Raw genomic sequence first — 16,216 nt, forward strand, 5'->3', positions numbered from 1 at the left:
CAATCCCACTACTGGGCATATACCCTGAGAAAACCATAACTCAAAAAGAGTCATGTACCACAATGTTCATTGCAGCTCTATTCACAATAGCCAGGACATGGAAGCAACCTAAGTGTCCATCAACATCAACAAATGAAGGGATAAAGAAGATGTGGCACATATATACAACAGAATATTACTCAGCCATAAAAAGGAACAAAATTGAGTTATTTGTAGTGAGGTGGATGGACCTAGAGTCTGTCATAAAGAGTGAAGTAAGTCAGAAGGAGAAAAACAAATACTGTATGCTAACACATATATATGGAATCCAAAAAAAAAAAAAAAAAGGTTCTGAAGAACCTAGGGGCAGGACAGGAATAAAGACACAGACATAGAGAATGGACTTGAGTACACATGGAGGGGGTAGGGTAAGCTGGAACAAAGTGAGAGAGTGACATGGACATATATACACTACCAAATATAAAATAGATAGCTAGTGGGGAGCAGCTGCATAGCACAGGGAGATCAGCTCGGTGCTTTGTGACCACCTAGAGGGGTGGGATAGGGAAGGTAGGAGGGAGGCACAAGAGGGAGGAGATATGGGAACATATGTATATGTAGAGCTGATTCACTTTGTTATAAAGCAGAAACGAACACACCATTGTAAAGCAATTATACTACCGTAAAGATGTTAAAAATAAATAAATAAATAAGGGAAGGATTACAGTTTATCACTACCCTTCATAATACACCCAAAGTGCAGAAACACTCAGGACTTAAACTAAGCTTATTTATTAAGGATGTAGAGGAAAGGAAGGAAGTTGTGGCACTGTCTATCCATCCAATGGAGGACCCTTTGCCCCAAGACAATATCATCTTATGGACTGTGCTGAGGTAGCTATAACTAGCAACTGATGCAATATTAGAGAGCCCTCTTGACCCCTGACTTTACCCCAGCTGGGATCCTCAGTAGCACCTACACAAAAGATGCAAAAAAGAAGAATGCATGTCCCTTTGATTCTCACATGTCCCTCAGACTGTAGCCTTTTCTCTGACACTTTTGTCATTAAAAGCAGAGTTCTGCCCTTCACTCATCCATCTGCTATGTGAAACCACTACCCCCTCTTTCCTCTACAACACACAAAGACACACACACACTCTCTCAGGTAACTACATAAGAAACAGGGAAATATTCCTTATTGTTTCAACTACCTTGTCTTACGTAGTATTTTTTAAAAGTAACTTTTTTAAGTAGGAGGAAAAAGGAAAGGGGAGGGGGAAGAGGAGGAAGAGAAGGCAAAAGGAGGAGAAGAGGAAGAAGTAGAAGGAAGAGGAAGAGGAGGAGAAAAAGGAGAAAGCATCGCTGATAAGATTTTCTCCAAACACAGTCTTTGAGACCTTGGCCTTGAGGGTGAGATCTATTGGAGGCTCTACCCCAGCCGCTCTGTACAATGGGCTGCCACTCAGTGGTGTTACCATTTTCCCTCTCTACCCTTAGAGATCTGAGCCTCTCTGGAGGCTGCATTCTCCCCACAGCGTCAGCATAAGCTGTGGGAAAGATTGCCCCCCTTTGGCTGATGGGTCTCTCTTCCTGAAGTAGGAATGCAGGGTAGTGACACTTTCTTTGTAACAGCTCCAGGGCAACAGATCAGGAGAGAACAGTGTTTGCCCAGTGCCTATAGACTCTTGTATACGTTCTGAACAAAAGTCCAATTCACTAATTAAGTTCCTCTGTTGTATCAGAGAGTTTTGCCTGAGGCTTGTTAGGAACAAAAGCTTGTAACTTAGCATTTTTATTGGAAAGTTTTATTGCTCCTTCTTCCACTTCCCATCACTAAACCCCAGAAAACAGAGAGAAGGAGAGGAAAGGGAAAACAAATGAAGAGAGCTGGAGAAAGGAAACATTCCCTGTGTCAGCAGAGTATGTGGGTCTGGCACTGGGCCAGGTCAGCAGAAGAGTGGACAGTATGGGGCTCAGGCCATCCCTAACCTCCACCGTGAGGGTTCCAGCTGACCCATCTGTGCCATGGGACCCCAAGCCATTTTTCCTGCATTCTAGGCCCCCATACAGATGATTCTCACCTAGAACTGCAGAGTTAATTTAATTTGTACAAAGTGCTTAGAACAATGGTCAGCACACATCAATACCAAATGTAGACCTCTTGTTGTTTTGCAAAGAGTTTCATTGATTTATATTATTTGTCCCTTTTAAAATTGAGGATTTCACATTAAAATGAGGGTTCCTCACTTCAAAAAATAATTTCTACATCTTAGCTATTGTGAATAATGCTGAAGTGAACATAGGAGTGCAAGTATCTGAGATCTTGATTTCAATTCCTTTGAATAAATATCCCAAAATAAGATTGCTGGATCATATAGCAGTTCCATTTTTAATTTTTTGAGTACCTTCCATACTTTTTTCCATACCATTTCCATAAAATGGTAGCTGCACCACTTTATAATTCCTCCAACAGTATTGGTTCCCTTTCCTCCACCAGTATTGGTTCCCTTTCCTCCACATCTTCACCAACTCTTTTCTTTTTTTTTTTAACATAATAGTTATTCTAACAGGTGTGCAGTGATAGCTCATTGTGGTTTTGACTTGCATTTCCCTGATTAGTGATTTTGAGCATCTTTTTATATCCCTGTTGGCCATTTCTATGTGTTCTTTGGAGAACTGTCTACTCAAGTCCTTTACCCCTTTTAACCTAAATGTTAAATGAATGGATAAAGAAAATGTACTATATATTTACAGTGGAATATTATTCATCCTTTTTAAAAAAAAATTTGTCATTTGTAACAACATGGATGGACCTGAAGGATACTAAATGAAGTAAGCCAGACACAAAGACAAACACTGTGCAATCTCACTTATATGCAGAATCTAAAATAGTCAAACTTTCAGAAGTGGCCTGCATGGGGATTCTCATTTCACATGAAATATAGTGTCATTCTTTAATTCAGGTCCTTTCCAGCATATGAACAAGGAAATAGCATCAGGGCTACTTGCCACTGAAGTCTCTGCTGCAGCAACTGGGACTGGGGTTGCCATGGGGGAAGAGGTCACTCTACTAATCTCCTCAGAGAGTTTGAGCATTCCCAAGAGTAACCTTTCATAAAATTTGGTGTAAATAAAGAAAAGGAGAGAGTGGGGATTACACAGTATCTTGAATTTCTTCAAAGCTGTTAATTTATGCAGATAATTATTACATATTCATCATATGTCATTTTATTAATTGTTCACATGCTATTTTTCCAGCTAAATTTTAAGCCCTGGTAGTAAGAGAGCATTTTATTTTTATTCCCTGGATCCTTGCAAAATTGCAGGCACACATAAGCTCACTCAAGCCTGTCAGAATATGTAAATTAACTAACTTAATAGTTAACCGAAAAGCCATATTAGTCAGTGCTAAACAGAAGAAGGTGGCTTTGAGCCATGTTGACAACTAGTTTACCAAGAGCATCACTGTTTGACATAGAGTTTCTATAGGGTGTCCAGGGAGGAGGGTGGTGGCTCTGGAACTTTTTTGAGAGGTAGAATAATTAAAGGGAAAAAAATATGTTTAAGTGGTGAGAAGAGGGATAATTAGAAAGGGATATTAATAATGTTCACATATCTAAAGGACCTCGTCTTTACAAGCCCTATTCCAAACCACTCAAGCTGCCCAAGAATGGGACAGCCTCACAAAGCCACAGCTGTACTCACTGGGCTGGTGAGAACAGAGTCTGGAGAACCCTCTGCCAGAGGTGTCATGAGTCAGGATGGGCACCCTCTAAGGACATGTCCAAATGAAAGCACCCATGATTCACAGTGGACAAGGTTCAGCATGCTCTCTACACTATGCCCCCCTTAGAATAAAGACCCCAGGAAACCAAGCCACAGAGAAGGCATACATGATGGTGAAAGTATGAATCACCCAACTAAATAGCATTAATACAACTACACGCATCAGTGAGAGAACCAGCCTCTTTTCTCAGGCAAAATTCTTTATCCCAACTAAGGGCACAGAAACACTCTGGTCACATCCAGAGCATGAAGTTTTATGCCTGGCTCGCACACACCCAGCTCATGTCTGAGGAGAAAGACCCCTCCTCTTGCCTCACCTCAGGGAACATGCCTCCCAGGCTCTCCTGGGACTCTTTCCAAGACTCCCTGTGCTTCGATTTCCAAGGGGTCTGGTCTGGTTCAAGCAATGCCCTCCATGCCAGCCTCTCATCTTACTTCTAGTAACATTTCCTGAATTGAAAACCTTTCTAGCAACTACCAAAGGCACTAGGTATGTGAGTATATTCATTTTCAAATGCTGCATGAAAATGCAGATCAAAACTACAATGAGGTATCACCTCACACCAGTCAGAATGGCCACGATAAAAATGTCTACAGACAATAAATGCTGGAGAGGGTGTGGAGAAAAGGGAACCCTGCTACGCTGTTGCTGGAAATATAAATTGGTACAGCCACTATGGAGAGCAGTATGGAGGTTCCTTAAAAAACTAAAAATAGAGCTACCATATGACCCAGCAATCCCACTCCTGGGCATATACCTTGAGAAAACCATAATTTGAAAAGATACATGCACCCCAATGTTTATTGCAGCACTATTTATAATAGCCAGGACATGGAAGCAACCTAAATGTCCATAGACAGAGGAATGGATAAAGAAGATGTGGTACATATATTCAATGGCATACTGTATATTCCACAGCCATACAGAATGAAATAATGCCATTTGCAGCAACACGGATGGACCTAGAGATTGTCATATTGAGTGAAGTAAGTCAGACAGAGGAAGACAAACATCATATGATGTCACATACATGTGGAATCTAAAAAGATGATACAAATGAACTTATTTACAAAACAGAAACAGACTCACAGACTTTAAAAACAAACTTATGGTTACCAAAGGGAAAACACTGTGGGGAGGGATAAATTAGGAGGTTGGGATTAACATATACACACTACTATATGTAAAATAATCAACAAGGACCTATTGCATAGCACAGGGAACTCTACTCAATATTCTGAAATAACCTATATTGGAAAATAATCTGAAAAAGAATGGATATATGTATATGTATAACTGAATCACTTTGCCACACACCTGAAACACAACACTGTAAATCAACTATACCCCAATATAAAATAAAAATTAAGTTAAAAAAAATTTTTTTAATTAAAAAAAAATTTTTAAATTACCACCACAAACCTAGTGGCTTAAATATTTATTATTTATTCATTTTTATTATGAGTTAATTTTATATTTATTATTGCATAGTTTCCATAGGTCAGAAGCCCAGGCACAGTGGAGCTGAGCTCTCTGTTCAGAGAGAGCTTTCTGTTCACAAGGCTGAAATCACGGTCTAATCTGGGGCTCTGGATCCTCTCAGGTTCATTCAAATTGTTGGCTGAATTCTATTCCTTGCAGTTGTAGGACTAAGGTCACATCTTCTGGCTGAATGTCAGCTGGGGGCTGCCCTCAGTTCCTAGCCACACGGCCCCTCTAAAGGTGGTCCACAACAAGGCCGTTTGCTTTCATCCAGGCCAGCAGGAGAGTCTGCTGCAGCTTCTCCTCACTTTTAAGGACTCGCCTGATTAGGTCGGGCGACACAGGATGTCTCTTTTGCCATAAAGGGGAGCATAATCACTGAGAGTGATAAGCACATCATATTCACAGGCCCTTCTCAAGGGGAGGGGACGACCCAGGAAGTCTACACCAAGGGGTGGGAATCTTGGGGCTATCTTAGAATTCTACCTACAGCAGCGAGAATATCTAAAATACACTCTGCTTTACCTTCTTTAAATGTTTCCTCATATATTTGCTCATTTTAACAAGTTAGGTAAAAATATAACAAGACAACTGTAAATCTCACTTAAAGGAGAAGGAAAAAGGGCAGAGGTTCAGAAGTTCCCATTTGCACTTTCCTCCCTCCTTTCCATCAAGACCAAGTGCAGCTTATTTGCTGCAGAGAAATGCACATACCCGCTGATCTCACTGAACAAAATGTCATCCAGCATTTCTATTTATTATTCAATTGATACTGCAGCGTTAAACTGGTAACTTCACCTGTGAAATGATAAACTAAATCTGCAGCAGGCCTGCAGTCCCGGGAGAGAAAAGCTCAGCTCTTGGAGGTCACCCCAGCCAAGGGTGACCCTGGACCCTGAGCTGGCAATTCCCTGCTCTGCTCACTGCTGAGGTCCAGCTGCACCTCCGGGTTCAGACAGTCTTCCCACACTCCTTCCCAACCTTTCAGAGATTATTTCCACTTCAGGTTAACTCGGACTGTTCCAGCATTTCCCATATGTGGAAACATACAGGATGCATTCCTTTGTGCAAGGCTTCTTTCACTCAGCATTAAGTTTTTGTGATTGCTCCCTGTTACCTGGTATCAGGATCCATTCCTTTTGAGAGCTGAGTAGGGTGAATACAGCAAAGTTTGCTTTCCTTTCTCTTATGGATGAAATATTTCTCCTTTGAATAAAGCTGCTATGAATATTTTGGTACAACAAATCTTTTTATGTATGTAAGTTTTCATTTCTCTTGAGTAAATATTTAGGGATAAAATGGTTGACTCAGGGTAGTTTCTCATGCAATTTTATGAGAAACTGCATGAACTTTTCTCCAAGTGGTTGTACCATTTTATACTCTTAACTCAGGTTTAGGAGAATTCCAGCTGCTCCATATCTCTGCTGACATTTAAAGTTATCAGGCTTTTAAAACCCTATCCATTCTGGTGTGTGTGTAATGGCATCTCACTGTGGTTTTAATTGTCCTTTTCCTGATGACTAATGTTGAGCACTTTTTTATGTGATTATTGGACATTGGTGAATTGTCCTTATAAAAGGATTGTCCGAATGTTTTATCCATATTTTATTGAGTGGCTTGACATTCTATTACTGAGTTATAGGACTTCATATAACCCCCACACTAGTCCTGTGTTAGATACATGCTTTGCAAGTATTTTCCCAGTCTGTGCCTTGCCAATTCATTTCCTGAATGAATGAGAAATGAGAAGTTCTCTCTTTCGATGAGAAGTTGGAAGTCTGTCCTCTTTCTTTTAATCTTATCATTTTTAAATACAAGGTTTTTAATTTCAGTGGAGTCACTTTTCTCAGTATTTTATGATTTTTCCCAAGATTATAAATATCATCTCCTCTACTTTTTAAAAAATTATCCTAATTTTGTTTTTAACACCTGGTGTCTTAAATCTATCTAAAATCTACCATTGAGTTGGGTTGAAGTTAAGATCTCAGCATTTCCCCCAAATATACAGCCAAGATCTTAACCACACGTGTTGAGGAATCTGTTATCCTTCCGCTTTCCCTTTCTTAGTTTCTCCTTCTATGAATTCTCCTTCAGTCATCTGTTTCCATGGATCCAATAACCAAGTATACATTGATGAGGCCAAAATCATTCTCTAGGTTAGGATAGCAAATCCATGACCTTCTCTCCCTCATCTACACACACGCCTGTCATCCAACCTAATGGCAAATATTTCTAAATATGTACAAAATCTGACCACCATTGCTATCACTGTGTCCAAGCCATCGTTACACCTGATTTGGACTATGGCCTTAGATTCCCTACTGGTCTTCCTGCTCTACTATCATACCGGCAACCAAAACAATCCTATTAAAACTTGTCAGATCATGTCATTCTTTGCTCTAAACCCGCTAAACATTCTCAACACCAAATAAAAGACAACTTTCTTATGATAGCCTACAAAGCCCTACATAGCCTGGGAGCCCCCTTTCCTCTCCATCCTCCTCTCTTCCCACTCTCCCATTTCTTGATCCCATTCCTGAGCCATTAGATTACTTTCTGCTCCTGAGACCACCAGGCATCCTTCCTCTGGGCTTTGTGGTGCCTAGTCCCAATATTTGGAATGCTTTTCCTTTGTATCTGTGTGGCTCACTCAATTGCCCAAATCCTACCTTCGCACTAAGACTTGCTTTGTCCACCCTTTTAAAAATTAAACTTGGGACTTCCCTGGTGGCACAGTGGTTAAGAACCCACCTGCTAATGCAGGGGACATGGGTTCGAGCCCTGGTCCAGGAAGATCCCACGTGCCACGGAGCAACTAAGCCCGCGCGCCACAACTACTGAGCCTGTGTTCTAGAGCCCGTGCACCACAACTACTGAGCCCACGTGCCACAACTACTGAAGCCTGCATGCTCTACCGCCCGTGTGCCACACTACTGAGCCTGTGTGCCTAGAGCCCGTGCTCTGCAACAAGAGAAGCTACCATAATGAGAAGCCCGTGCACCGCAACTAAGACCCAACGCACGCAAAAATTAAAAATTTAAAAACTTTTTTTAAAAAATGAAACTTATGCTTCTCTCTACTACAATCTCAATCCCTATATACTGCTGTAAACTCCTTAGCATTTGTTATTGGCTAACTTACCAGATAATTTACTTATATTTATTGTTTATTATTTCTTCCCCTCCCAGTAGGATGTAGGCTCTACAAAGGCAGGGATTTTGCCTTTTTTTAATTGATGCTACTACCTAGAGTGGTCCTTAGCACATCCCGGATGCTTAATAAATGTGTTAAATTGATAATGAGTGAATGAATTGCCTTTTGAATATCTAGATCTTCCATAGAAAGCTTGCACTATTAAAAATGTACGTATATTATTTTTGTCAAAACTGCTTGTGTCCATTTTACCCACAAAAGATGACTAGAATACAGCTAGTCTTGTTGCAGTTACCTACTTTACCTCCCTCTCCTGTTACCTCCTCACCTTTCTCACTGCCAGGTGAGGGCTTCATTGTCTTCTCTTTGCCTGGGTCACTGCAAAGCTTCCTATAAGCTTCTTTGCCTCTGCTCTGGCTCCCATTTAACTCTTCCTTCTCACACAACCACATAGATGTTTCTAAAGTCTACATATTATCTTTTTTTTTTTTTTTTTTTGACCATGCTGTGTAGCATGCAGGATCTTAGTTCCCCAACCAGGGGTCGAACCTGTGCAGCCCCTTGCATTGGGAGCTTGAAGTCTTAACCACTGGACTGCCAGGGAAGTCCCTACATACAATCTTGCCCTTATTTGCTCACAATCCTTTCATGACTGTGCTTACTTTCAGGATAATAGACAAATGCCTCATCATGGTATGTTTATCCACGATCTGTCCCTTCTGAATCCTACAGCAGCAACTTCCACACCCAGATTCAGTCACCAGCCACACCTGACTCCTGCCTGGTGCCCCACTGGCTCATGATCTCACTTTCTTCCTGGACTTTTCACATACCATTTACTTGATCTGAAAACTGCCCTTCTCCACCTGGCTGCTTCCTCTTTTTTCTTTAAGGAGCAACTCAGATTTCTTCTACTACTGACCTGGTTTTATGTCCTTCATTCCTGCTCCCATTATTCTAACACTTACCCTTCCAATTGTAATTTTTGGTGTATTCATCTGTCTTCCCATTAAATTGTAAACTCCTCTGGGGCAAGATACTTCTTTCAACTCTCTATCACTAGGGCCTAGGGCAGAGTCTAGTATAAAGTCATAACTGAATAAATGTCTAATAAAATAATATGGATGTTTCTGGGGGAAATGCTTGTACTTTTCTCCTTCCCCCATCATAAGTTAGGTTCTCCTGTTGTGGAATGCCTTAGAAAAGACTGAATTGTTAACAATTAAGTCTAGTGGAGACAGCAGGACTCTAAAGTCAGCCAGATTTGGGTGAAAATGTAATTCTTGCAGTTTGATATTTTCGTGGTATAGACAAGAACCAAACTGGTTGGGCTTCCCTGGTGGTGCACTGGTTAAGAATCCGCCTGCCAATGCAGGGGACACGGGTTCGAGCCCTGGTCCAGGAAGATCCCACGTGCCGTGGAGCAACTAAGCCCGTGAACCACAACTACTGAGCTTGCGCTCTAGAGCCTGAAAACCACAACTACTGAGCCCACGTGCCACAATTACTGAAGCCCGCGCGCCTAGAGCCCATGCTCCGAAACAAGAGAAGCTACCGCAATGAGAAGCCTGCGCATCACAACAAGGAGTAGTCCCCCACTCACCGCAACTAGAGAAAGTCCGCACGCAGCAACAAAGACCCAACACAGCCAAAAATAAATGAATGAATGAATGAATGAATAAACCACACTGGTTATTCTCCCAAATAGGCCCTATCTACTTACTCCCCTGAAAAGGGATATGTTCTGATTTTTTAAGCAGTATAACAACTATAATATGCAATATGTTTACATTTTCAATCACTGCAGAGTAGGTGTGAGCTCCTCTTGCCTTTATTCCCACAGGTCCACGAGACTAGATGCCAGGCCCATCCTTTCTGGGTAAAGTGTGATAACTGACCCAAGCCTAGATTAAAGAAAAAGACACCAAAAGAGACACTGAAACATTATTAAATGACTAAAATTGTAAAATGTGGTTTCTGAACACACATCAGCAATAGTCTCACCTAACAGTGAGGCCAGATGGTGGGATAGAAGCTCAGAGAGAAGAGGCAAGGGAAAGATACCATCTGCCTCTTTGTCCTCTGGATCTCATGTTCTCCTGGTTGCCATCCTTTACACTAGAAGCACAGAGACCAGAGAGTTCAACATCTGAAGTCATCAAATGTGGGCACGTCTACTCCCTGTTCACTGGGTTACAGAAAACTTTGCACAGTTAAGTTTGGCCAAACACATCAGCATTCATACACACCAACTCTTCCTCTAAAGTTGAGTCAAACAGCAAAGACACATGAGCAGGGAATGAATTAGCAAGAACAAAGCTTTATATACATAATCTGGGACAGAAAGATAAGGGCCCACTGAGGCAATGAGTAAGGAGAAGGGGCAGCTGTAAGCAGAAGAGGGGTGTCCTACCACTTCCAAGATGAGATGAAAACTGACCCAGAGCTTGGGTCATTCAGGCTAAAAGTCAAAGCCAGGAAGGGTTCAGTTGATACGTACAGAGCTCTCTTCTACTCTCAACAGTGGGACTTGTCAAGACCTGAATGTTGACTTTTGACCAACTTTATCTGTCCCACACTGTCTGACACACACAAATACCCTGAGGTGTAGGACCTCCAGCTTGCAGTAGGAAGACGGAGAGAGGTTAAGTTTATTTGACATAACTACAAGGAACTGAGCCTCTTCCCAGCACAGCAAGTCCATTCATGGAAGCTTTTGCTTCTTAATTGCTGAGATCTGCATCTTGCACTAGGAGAAAATGAAGGTTGGTGGTCCTACACTTTTATCTCCCGCAAGTGACAAAAATGCCACAAAGACAAAGCTGATCCTTGCTGTGACCACATCAGAGTTGAAATTGCTCTGACCAAAGGTAGGAACAAAAGTGCTTCCAAGCACAGGTACTTCCTCAGTAGTGCTGCCCCCCAAAACTCAAAGAGAATACCATGGCTGGATGACCAGGTATTCTCACTGCAGGCAAAAGTAGAAACGTCTCCCTAAAAATGTATAACATTGTCCCTCTGACTGTAACAGAACTGCTTTGACCATGAGCACCCAGAAGGTCAGAATTAGAGTGGGAAGGTCCCCAAGCACAAGTTTGGTGCTGTCTTCCTCCATTGTACCACATGGGCCCCAGGTGCTCTGACTGTAGGCGGGAACATAAGGGCCTACAAACATAGGTATGGCACTGGCTGCTGCAACGTCTAAGGATTAACTCTGGCCAGGTGTGCCTCAGGTGCTCTGATTATAGGCATGAAGAGAAGTATCTCCAGGCACAAGAATGGTGCTGATCCTGTCCATGTGCTGTGGCCAGAGGGACTCTAGGAGCTCTGACAGAAGGCGATGAGAAAAGCACTGCCCAACATAAGTATGGTACTTGTCCCTTTCACTACAACGAATGTGTTCTGGCATGAAGAATCCCAGCTGATGTGACCACTAGGAGAAACAAAAGTGTAACCTGGCACTCATCTCTTCTCAGTGGTGCTGACTTGCCCCAAGTAGTCACAGACATGCCTTTGCAAGGCCAGCCCCAAGTGCTCTGACGACAGGCAGGAAGCAAAGTGTCTTTCAGGACAGATTTGCTCTCTGTAGAAGTGGACTCTCCATTTGCAAGTGGAGTGCTATAAGTCAGCAGAACCCTGCTGCTCAGGTCTAAGTGTCCCCAGCTTAGAGGACTAGTTTCTGCTTGGTCCTGCACCAAAGCTGAGTGCTCCAGAATGGAGGTGGGGCCTGGGCAGCCACACTCATCCCAAAGCTGCCACTACCTATAAGGGCTGCAGATCCCACAAAAGCAAATGGGTCTGCAATAGTGTTAGCTAACAGTGAGCTACTGTTCCCAGTGCTGGGCATACTGGTAGCAGCTCTAAGCCAGAAGCAGTGGCTGTGCCAGTGGGAAAAATGCCAGGGGTGTCTCCAAAGGCCGGCTGGATGCTGACAGGGATGCCAAAGGTGGAAACTGGGGATGTCAAACCCACAAACCTGGTTGAGTTGTGCTGCCACTGGATGGCTGGGCTGTGGCAGAGGTTAAATTAGGAGCTTGTACTGGGGCTGTCTGGTTTCCAAGAGCTTCCATTGGTGGCTCCAGGGTGCAGTCCATCAGGATCTCCAAATGTGGGCTGAGAGGCAGTTCCTGGAACAAAAGGAGTTTGCAAGTTGCATTTGGGTTGCTGACCAACTCTGCAGGCAAGCTGGTGGAAACTGGGCCTGAGGCAATGCTGTCATTAGGTGACGTTTTCAGAACCAAGCTCCATGGAAAATGGGAAGATGTTTTCACTGGAGACAGGAGACTAGAGATGACAGCCTGGGGAGCGAGCATGGTAACCATATCAATTTCATAAGAGTCAAAGGCAGGTCTCGATGCAGGGTGTGCAGAGGTGTTGACCCAGGAGTGGAGGCAACTCTAGAGACAGTGATGGGCTGGCAGGTAAAGACTGAGGACCAGTGAAGGTGACTGGATGAGGGGTCTGTATGAAAAAGGGAGGAGAATCCACACATAGGTGTAGGTGACTCATTATGTAGGAGGCAGATTGAAGGAGAGGACTGAGGGGCTAGGAGGCGTGGGAGGTCAAATCAGAAGATGCTGCAGCTATGACTGAGGGCTGGGAATGCAAGGGCCTTCTTTCTCATTACTAAGTGGAACCTCAAAAATGAGCCTGACCCTAAAAGGAGAAAGAGGGTCGGCATAAACAGCAGAAGAAGGAGAACTAGGAATTGTACATCTCATTTCACAATCAATCTGTGGCATGAGAAAAGGCAGAGGGGCACACAGGACTGGGGACCTGGCAGGTCGGACAATTCAGGAACTGGTAATGTTTTAGTAACCTGGATCTGCAAGGTGAAAGTGGCTGAGAACAGGCTGACTGGCCTCAGTTCTATCCTCCAAAGCCTTATTAAATCACTGGCTCTCAACTATCTTCTCCAAACCCAGGTCTTCAACAATGACTGTACAAGGAAGCTGGGGAGGTGAGGTCAGCTCACCTCCACCCTACAACAGTGGCAGGAGCACAGCAGTGGCACTGGAATTTTCCATTTGCAGGGTCTACAACTGGTAGATGTGGTGAAGAAGTCCTCCTTGACAGGTCTGAAAACTTCTCTCCTTGTTGTCTTCTTGGACATCAGTGAGCTGGAGAATTGAACCTATGGCCTTCATCAAGAACTGCCTTTGACAACTTCTTGGTTAGCAGGAGCAGGATGAGGCTGGACCAGAGAGCCCTGCTGCACCTGTATCACCCCTCCAAGGGGCGGGACACCTCCAGCAGGGTGCTGTGAGCTGGTCATGGCATGGCCTTTGGTGAAGCAGCTCACAGAGGATATGAGGCTTTTCTTAATCTATTTTCTGGGGCTTGGATTGGAGGTTTCCCTTCAGAAACCCAGGACTGCACCTGAAGGAATTGACACTCCATTGGCTTTCAGAGGCCTAGATGCTGATGGTACACTCACACTGCGTGGGCCTCTTCTCTGAACATCCTGCCTTTGGTCATTAGTTGTCAGTTCTCCTTCCCTGTGCTCTCCTAGGGCCCTCAGCTCAGTCTCCTTTGAGCAAGGATCTGAGGGAAAACCGGATGGCACCAGTCTCATAAAGGTAACTAACAGCTCTTGTGGCCAGTGGTGGAGGGTTCATTTGCTCCCGGAAGGAGGGATATTTACCATTCCTGGGTGACCCCTAAGTGGAGAACATCTTGGAGACGCGAGCAGACAGTATCAGCTTCTTCTGAGTGGTCACACTTGTGAGGACACAGAGAGAAGGAGACCGGGGGCCGAGTACTGAGCCTGCAGGATGGGATACCATCACTTCCGGGAGCTGTAACTGTATAACAGTGGGCGGGGGAGGTGAAAGCACAGGATTCGCGTGGAACTGCCCACGAGGAGGATGGGAGGCGCCAGAGAGCAAAGAGATAGACCCCAGAGGGATGGATGGAGGGCCCAGAGACGGGATGAACTCACGGGCAATGGGTGAGCAGGGGCAAAGTTTTCGGAGGAAGTTGCCCGAGAAGAGCAGTTTGTGTGCCTTCCGCCCCTGTGACTGGAGCCAAAGTCCAGAGACATCGCCTGGCTACCGACTCCTTGGGGCGAGGCAGGCGTCCACGCGCGCGCAATGCTCGTGACGCTGCGTTGGAACCCGAGTCAGAGAAAAGGCACGCTGGCGAAGGGCGCCAAAGGGCAAAGGGCGAGCCCAACCGCCCCCCACCTCTCTTCGCTGTGGCTGTTTGGGCCAAGGGGGCCCGCGCTCTGGGAGACTGTTCAAGACTACGGAGGCCCAAAGCCCACCCAGCTGGCGCTGTCCAGCCGCCTGCAGGCCCCTCGGTGCCTGGCCCGGGCAGCAGCTTTGGAAATCAATGCCTGTGCATCCTCCAGCCCTTTCCTCCGAGTCACTGGGAGTCAGAGCCTGCCCAGAGCCAGAGAGCGGGCGCAATCCATCTCCTGCGCAGGTAGGAGCCGGCTTGCGGGATGGCCAGGTCCGTGGGAATGCCCAGTCTCCTGCGGTGACCAGAGCGTCCAGGCGGCCAGGGATAGCTGCAGCCCAGTAAGTGCTAAGGTGGGATGGACCCCTGAGCAGCACAGGTGCAAGTGTCCTCAGGGTCTTCCTTACGAACCACCACTGCAGACAACCCCGTTTTACCCCTGCATCGCCAGCCCTGCTCTACAGTCAGGGCTCTAGACACTGCCTTCTCCAGGGAACTCTGGAGCGCCTCTCTGTGGCACAGAGCCAGGCGTGCTTCTGCTTGGCAGCCCTACAAAGGCGAGATCCCAAGCTTCACCAGCTGGGCTGCAAAAGTCACATATAAGAAAATACTATGGGGCCTGGGGCAAGATGGCGGAAGAGTAAGATGTGGAGATCACCTTCCTTCCCACAGATACATTAGAAATACATCTACACGTGGAACTGCTCCTACAGAACACCCACTGAACGCTGGCAGAAGACATCAGAACTCCCAAAAGGCAAGAAACTCCCCACGTACTTGGGTAGGACAAAAAAAAAAGACATAATAGAGACAAAAGAATAGGGACGGCACCTGCACCAGTGGGAGGGAGCTGTGAAGGAGGAAAGGTTTCCACACACTAGGAAGCCCCTTCAAGGGCGGAGACTGTGGGAGGCAGAGGGGGGAAGCTTCGGAGCCACGGAGGAGAGCGCAGCCACAGGGGTGCAGAGGGCAAAGCGGAGTGATTCCCGCACAGAGGCTCAGCGCCGAGCAGGACTCACCAGCCCGAGAGGCTTGTCTGCTCACCCGCCGGGGTGGGCGGGGGCTGAGAGCTGAGGCTCTGGCTTCGGTCGGATCGCAGGGAGAGGACTGGGGTTGGTGGCATGAACACAGCCTGAAGGGGTTAGCGCACCACAGCTAGCCGGGAGGGAGTCCGGGAAAGGTCTGGAGCTGCCGAACAGGCAAGAGACTTTTTCTTGCCTCTTTGTTTCGCGGCGCGCGAGGAGAGGGGATTCAGAGCGCCGCCTAAACGAGCTCCAGAGACGGGCACGAGCCACGGCTATCAGTGCGGATCACAGAGACGGGCATGAAACGCTAAGGCTGCTGCTGCCACCACCAAGAATCCTGTGTGCGAGCACAGGTCACTCTCCACACCAACCCTCCCGGGAGCCCGTGCAGCCCGCCACTGGCAGGGTCCCGTTATCCAGGGACAACTTCCCCGGGAGAACGCACAGCACGCCTCAGGCTGCTGCAACGTCACGCTGGCCTCTGCCGCCGCAGGCTCGCCCCGCATCCGTACCCCTCCTTCCTCCCCGCCTGAGTGAGCCAGAGCCCCCAAAGCAGCTGCTCCTTTAACCCCGTCCTGTGTGAGTGAAGAACAGACGCCCTCAGGTGAC

The 16,216-nt window shown here is 45.7% G+C and overlaps 1 protein-coding gene across 1 annotated transcript in view; it reads right to left on the reverse strand.

Moving 5' to 3' along the window:
• Positions 1-16,216, reverse strand: part of LOC309642897 (uncharacterized protein) — a gene marked incomplete at its 5' end in the record, with an annotated part of 279,991 nt that overhangs the window by 151,378 nt on the left and 112,397 nt on the right. Inside the window, one exon of the mRNA XM_082424961.1 lies at positions 12,379-12,529. Within this exon, the coding sequence (XP_082281087.1) occupies positions 12,379-12,529 (151 nt within the window). The remainder of the gene's footprint in view (positions 1-12,378; positions 12,530-16,216) is intronic.

The sequence above is a fragment of the Balaenoptera physalus genome, assembly GCF_965194825.1.
Source record: "Balaenoptera physalus genome assembly, chromosome: 14".
Classification (NCBI taxonomy): domain Eukaryota; kingdom Metazoa; phylum Chordata; class Mammalia; order Artiodactyla; family Balaenopteridae; genus Balaenoptera; species Balaenoptera physalus.